The following is a 7,119-nucleotide window of genomic DNA, read 5'->3' as shown; positions in this document are numbered from 1 at the left end:
GTTCCCGATCATCGTCCGACCGCTCCGTGTCTCCAGAAGGCGCACGCGAGATCTCTCTCTCCTCCCTGCTCCACGCCAGGACGGCGACTGTCATGCCAACAGCAGTCCTCCGGTTGGGCAACGGCTCGAAATCCTTCGAGACCCGCGTCTCCGGCTCCTGTGGGATGTAGGCGCTCCAGGACGCTGCCGTCCCCTTTCCTACATATGTCCAGGGTGGCAATTGCAACATGTTGCAAGAGGGGCGGTATGTTCACGCCATCGGGTGAACAGCAGTGAGCGGCGAAGAGCAGTGACGAGTGAGGAGGGTTTTTTGATCCGCGGCATCTACGGTCACACCATGAGGAGTGACTTGATTTTTCCCATGGGCATCGCCATTTAATCCAGTACGAGCATCTAACCCGAACACCCGTTCTTTCATTGCATTTCTTTTCGATTGTACTTTTTTCCAACCGAATCATTCTCGTGTGTGTCGGACATCTTGTCACTTAAAGCAAATAAACCACCATTAATTTAAAATGAAGTTCTCGCGCGTTTTAATTACATTACTCACGCACCAGACCCCTGAAGAAATTGGCACCCGCCAACCACTTGTGGCTTATTTGGATCCTTCCGCCCCTCCACAAACAAATATTTTTCTTTAAAGAAATTAATCGTTTTTTCGATTCCTGGATGTAATAATTCTTTATGTTGTTTTAGGAATATTTCTTTGAATTGTGCAAACGTTTGAATGTCCTCTAACTTAATGCTTGATTTCGAGGTTTTTGTATTTGCGTTCGATCGTATTATTTCAATAAAGGCTTGTTGAAATATGGGATAATCTTGTTCATTATGAAAATATAGTACATTTTTCTTACCGCAAAGATATCTTTTGATTATATCGCTTGCGTAAGCATTGGTCATTTCTTTGTATGTTATTTTTATGTTTGATTTATAAAAATAAGTTAATGTTTCTGCTTTTTGTTTTGAACCTCTGACGAATTCTATTTGCCTGTTGAAATAGTTAATGGGTTTTTCTACTATTGGAATGTAATTTCCATTATCTGTTGATCCTAAAAAGTTTTCATCTGTTTTAATTCTGGAAAGGGCATCTGCTACGTCATTTTCTTTGACGGGTAAATATTTAATTTTGTAATCAAACTCATTTAGTTTTATTCTCCATCGTTGAAGTTTCATATTTGGTTCTTTTATATTGCTGAGCTATACTAAAGGCTTATGGTCGCTTAGAAATTCGAACTTTATACCGAAAAGGTATGGTCTGAAATACTTTGTTGCCCAAACTATTGCTAGTAATTCTTTTTCTATAGCTGAATAATTGATCTCATGTTCGTTCAACGTTCTGCTTGCGTAAAAAATAGGTCTATGGTTTTGTGAGATGAACGCACCTAAAGCTATATTGCTAGCGTCTGTGGTTAGGAAAATGGTTTTTTATAATCGGGGTATGCATGTACGGTGTCGCTCATAAGAAGATATTTTAATTTTTCAAAGGATGAAATATAATGTGGGTCGTTTATGTTAATTATATCTCCTTTCTTTAAACCAAGAGTTAAAGGTTTTGCAATATGTGCAGAGTTTGATATGAATTTCTGGAAGAATCCGCATAATCCTAGGCAGGATTTATTTTTTTTGGGGTTTCTTTTTCAAAAATTCGCGTTTATCGAGTTGAAGTTTAAGACTAGCTTCTCTTAGATTGTTAAATACCTTTCTGAGTTATCACTCAGTATGTGTTCCTCCAATGAAGTGGAGTACACTATAATAGACAAGACAATCCTTATAATTAAGGACCTCCAAAAGATTATTCATGCATCTTTGGAATGTTGCCGGGGCATTTTTAAGACCGAATGGCATACGTGTGTTTTCGCAATAGATTCAGGATCCATTTGAATTTGATGAAATCCCTTAGCTAAATCATGGTGGTAAAGTATTGGCATTTTCCCAGTTTGTCGAGAATTTCATCCATGACTTTCACTGTACTCGTGAAAGTCAAATTTTCATCTTCGCGGTACTGAATGTAATTGAATTCGTACAAGACTTTTTTAAGATTTGTGGAAATCCCTTAGCTAAATCAATGGTGGTAAAGTATTGGCATTTTCCCAGTTTGTCGAGAATTTCATCCATGACTTTCACTGTACTCGTGAAAGTCAAATTTTCATCTTCGCGGTACTGAATGTAATTGAATTCGCACAAGACTTTTTTAAGATTTGTGTTTTTTTCAGTGTTTAAATTAAAATTTGAAAATTTATGGATATAAAATTTTTGTTCTGTTGGACAAAGTTTGCTGGGTGCAAGAAAATTTCTTTTAATTCTACTGCTCCTTCAATCATGTGAATTTTCGAATCTCCTAAATGGGTTTTGAAATTAAAAAAGTTTTCGGATATTATATTTATTGAAGATCCTGAGGTGACTACACATTTCAAAGGTTTATTGTTCATTATTATTCTGGTGAAGGACTTGTCCCTATCTCTTCTTCCGATTGTTCCGAGGCATTGTGATGAAAATCCGATGTGTCCATTTTGCTAATTCTACTATTACTTTCTCTTTGCCTTTTGTAGGTTGGTTTGCTACTTTATTTATTGTACCAGTTCACGCCACCGGGTGAACAGCAGTGAGCGGCGAAGAGCAGGGAGGAGTGAGGAGGGTTTTTTGATCCTCGGCATCTACGGTCACACCAGGAGGAGTGACTTGATTTTTCCCATGGGCATCGCCATTTATTCTAAGACGAGATTTTAACCCGGACACCCGTTCTTCTCCTTTTTCTCGATTTGTAAATCTGTTCAACACACAGCCATCTCGGTGTGTCTGGACATATCGCTTAAAGAAATCGGCGGGATTCCTGATAAGTACAAAATTTCATTATTCATTTCATTTGCCTACATACTAATAAAAGTGTGAGGTTTTCCCGCTTTTTCCATAGCGACCTACACACTTTTATATATTGTATGTACATACCTGACCTGTTCCAAGGTTACATGGCAGTTCCTAATCCTTAGCGTGTTTATCCAACGTTTCGTTTTACATTCCACGATTACCCTTTTCATTTATGTCTTTTCCTCGCACTTGTCCAATTCCACTTTTTTATATATGCATTCACATGTACATGTAGTTTCCACAGCTGTTTGCCACTCCGCGTAAAAGTTTAAAAAACAAAAAAAAAAAATATTAAAGTGTTATAACAAAATAATCAAAGTGTTCACCGCGTTTTCTTATGTGTTCGAATAATTATTTTCATGCCAAGCTAATTTCCGCACGCGCGTATCTACTTACATACATACATCGTCATCTGTTGATGTACGCGCATAGTACAGATCCATATACATATAATTCATTCTCACATTTACCACAACACAAAAGGCAAAAAAAAATATTTTTTAATAGCACTTAACGTATGCACCGCGATTTCTTGCGCGTTCGAATTGATTGCGAAATTAATTTCCTCACGCGCGTCCTTGAAAACCGGTGCACTTGCTTACATATGTACATACATACTTACATAGTCATACATTGCACATATGTACATATCCACAACACATCCATTTCGGTGTCACGCATTGATTTAACACAAAAAAAAGGAGGGGAGAGGAACCCACATCCAATTAAATGACAAATCACTTACGTTTTTTGTGAACAACGCGTGTGCATACATATCTGTATACTCACCTGTGTACTTACGCATGTACATAGATCAAAGCATTCGTCCATATGCACTGATCGTTTGTTTTGTTTGCTTTCGCGCACAACACTCGCGGTTTGTAAAAGCGTTTTTTTTCCCGCACAACTACAAAAAAATTATTAACATAATTAAACAACAAAACCAAAAACCACATATATAAGCAGCGGCCGACAGCTGTTTTCGGAGTAGTGGTGACACGTGAGTCGAGTCGTGATATCGATAGGCGGCTCAAGCGCGCCAAATTCAAATCAAATTATTTCCGATTCCTTTTTTCGCCTAATTATATACCCGTCCATATTTATAAATAAAGATACATATAATTTCTTCCGGTCATTATTTTGCCCACATATATATCCGTCATATTTATAAATTATATATAATTCTTTCCGGCCATTATTGTGCGGACATATATATTTATATCCGCCCATATTTATAAATAAACTAGCAAACCCGGCGAACTTCGTAACGCCTAACAGTCAAAGAATTCGTGTTACCTTTTAGCTGAAACTTGCCATTTAAAATGGTGGCCTCAATCACGTTCTTCATTAATTTTTTAATAACCAATCGTGTGCCATTGCACAGCCGTGGTGGGTTCAAATTACGGAGCAAAATCACCGGAGATCCTACTTTCAATTGTAAGTGGTGCGGTGGCATGCCTGGCAAATTCAAGGAATTCAAAAATTCTACTGGGTAATTTACAGCTTCGATAGTATTGCAAACTGTATTAACAGATTTGTATGACACAGAGTCTGTTGGCAACAATTGTTGTATCTTGAAATTTAATCCATGAACGTCCACATTTTTCGCTGCTAAAATGGCTCTTTCTGCCAGCCACTCAAGATTTATATATTGTGTGTGTACATCGGGAAATATACAGTCGATGAGAACATCTTGCGAGTGGACGATCGTGCAAAAACCGGTTGGTAATTTTATTGATCCAGTATTTTCATGTACGGCAACTTTCCCATTGCCAATATCTAATAGCTGTTTCGAAAAAGTTTCGGCGGATGGATCCTGAAGCGTTTGAACGCGCATGTTCACATGCCCTGCCACGCTTCGCTGTGCCCGCTTTTGAAAAATTAAAATTGCGGTTGGTAATTTTATTGCTGAAATTCAAGTTAAACCTTGAAGTAGATGTCTTTGGATATGTTGAACGTCTTATTACTATGTTAAATTCTATTTAACTCTATTGCTGAGTTGCAGTTAAGTATAAATTACAGTCTATTTGTTAAGCATTATACATTTGAGTGATTTATAAATGAAAAACGAAGCTGGCATACTACGAAAACATTCAATGTAAAAGTAATTTAGATGGATGGCAAAAGGTTGAGCAAAATCTTTTACTACTCTTAAAGCTTGGGTATAAAAAATAGATATCCATGTATTAATTGAAGAGTTTTCATATTCTTAATAAATGAATTACCTGTTACCGGATCTCGTTGCTTAAGGTTTATGCAATATCCGTCTTGTCCCTTCCAAAAAATGAGTGGATATTGGAGAGCATCATATAAACGATGGGTATCAGGAATGGACTGAAGAGAATTATTTCTTCTTCGAATCACGATTTGTCGCGTAGCTGTATGGTCGCCAACCATGATTCCAGCCACGTCGTCAACAACAGGTGCGTTGAATCGACGTATATGCCCTCCAGCTGGTGTTCTATCAGGATTGATGAAAATAGCGTGATTGTCACTTTGAAGCTTATGCATATGTGATTTGAATAATTTCAACAATTCGTTGTGCTCATTTAACAGAGCGTCCAGCTCGCTGACAATGCGCGTTGCAAATGGTGAATTGAGGTGATTATAGTTGCAACGTGTATTCACGCGATTGGCGAGTGCCCGTTCAGAGTCCTCGCCACCCATAAAGTAAATTTGTAAAAATTTATAAGGTTCGTTTGGCATTGGTAGTAATGAGCCGACTTTGTGGTAAATTTGGCTTTTGATTTTGAATGTGGAATTAAATTGTTGACCATTTGCAGCAGTATTTTTAACTATTTCCGTTGCTCCGAACGATGTCATTTGAAAACATGAATTGAATTGCCGAATTGAACGCAAGAACAGCGAAGAATTTGGATCAGTACCATAAGGAGGCCGTGCAATGGTTCCGGCGGTGTTTCAATTTCTGGAAGTTTCACTTTTCCTGATGAGCAACACATCCCAATTGGCTCATTTTTAAATTTAAGGGCTTGACAGTGCGGGCATTCCTTGTCCAATGTACCAATTACCACTTTGGAATGAGCGTAATATTCAACATCAGGCTCATACTGAAATGCTAGTCGAAGAAATGAATGTGATGTAAATGCTCGAAGTACTTGTTGATGTTGGTCAATCCCTCTACGTCTGTTGGCTACGAATCTGCGCGATTCTCTTCGTTCCAATTGTCTTTGTTGGTTTCGCTCATCTCGTACCTCTTGTAATTGTGATGCACGTAGCTGCGCCATTCTTACACGGACATCTGCATTACTTTGTTGCCTTTCTGCATCTGATCTTATTGCTCTTCTATCTTGCATGCCTCTAGATCTGTTTGTTTGACGACTCAAATTAGCCCCCTGCGTGTTCGTGGCATTGTTGTAAAAAATCAAGTTGGAAAACTGATTGGTGTATAACGTGTATTATTTTCTTGATCAATAATTAGCGCAGCGAGTTCGGTCGCACTCGAGTTGTAACAACGACTGAACTCGAGACGCACAATTCTTGTGCGCGCCTTCCACCGAACCACACTCGGCGACAGCAACAGAACGCTTGTCCTGAATTTAAAAGAAAATTTCAACTGTTTGTTCCGAAAAAAAACTGGAAAATTAAATTTTTGTATACGGAAATCCCCAAGCGAAGCCGTGTGAACTCAACAGTGTACATCACCTTACTGAAATCTAGAAAGTCTCAACGTTGTATATGGTTTTTCACGGCCTGTTTCGATTGGAAGATTTAAATTATTTTTGTTGAATCTCATCTCTTATCAAGTAGGCCGTGTGTCTAATTTCACTCGTATAAAACACAGGGTAGTTCAGATATCCAGCACAGTTAGTCAGTTTTAATCGTGAGCTCGTTATTATTTGGGTATAAAAAATAGATGTTGGCCTATTCTCAGTCCTATACGATCTGCATAAAAAATTTCGTGAGAATCTGTAGAGCCGTTTCGGAGTAGTTTTGTAACAAACACAAACACACTCGAGAATTTTATATATAAATAAATACATATATATTTTTTCCAGCACTATCGGGCCCATATTTATATATCCGCCAATATTTATAAATAAATACATATATATTTTATGTATATATCCGTCCATATTTATAAATCATATATATATCCAGATCCAGATTTATATAAAAACGTATTTTCTTTATGCCCTATACATCCGTGTTTTGTTTTATACGTGTAATTTTCGATCCGCATTCGTGCGTTCGTATATTGTTCCGCATCTATCCCCATTAAAAGGGCTCCGTTTC

General features: G+C 37.9%; 1 protein-coding gene across 1 annotated transcript; it reads right to left on the bottom strand.

Moving 5' to 3' along the window:
• Positions 1–4,108: 4,108 nt before the first annotated feature.
• Positions 4,109–5,624, bottom strand: LOC124461909. The gene is made up of 2 exons (XM_047013325.1): positions 5,091–5,624; positions 4,109–4,773 (listed from the first exon to the last, which is right to left on the bottom strand). Exons 1-2 carry the CDS (start codon positions 5,569–5,571, stop codon positions 4,109–4,111), a joined length of 1,146 nt encoding a protein of 381 aa, XP_046869281.1. The 5' UTR covers positions 5,572–5,624.
• Between the last annotated feature and the right edge of the window lie 1,495 nt (positions 5,625–7,119).

Source organism: Drosophila willistoni, unplaced genomic scaffold (assembly GCF_018902025.1).
Source record: "Drosophila willistoni isolate 14030-0811.24 unplaced genomic scaffold, UCI_dwil_1.1 Seg729, whole genome shotgun sequence".
Taxonomy (NCBI): domain Eukaryota; kingdom Metazoa; phylum Arthropoda; class Insecta; order Diptera; family Drosophilidae; genus Drosophila; species Drosophila willistoni.
The sequence above is the reverse complement of the archived record's forward strand: the minus strand, read 5'-3'. Positions and strand labels throughout refer to the sequence as shown.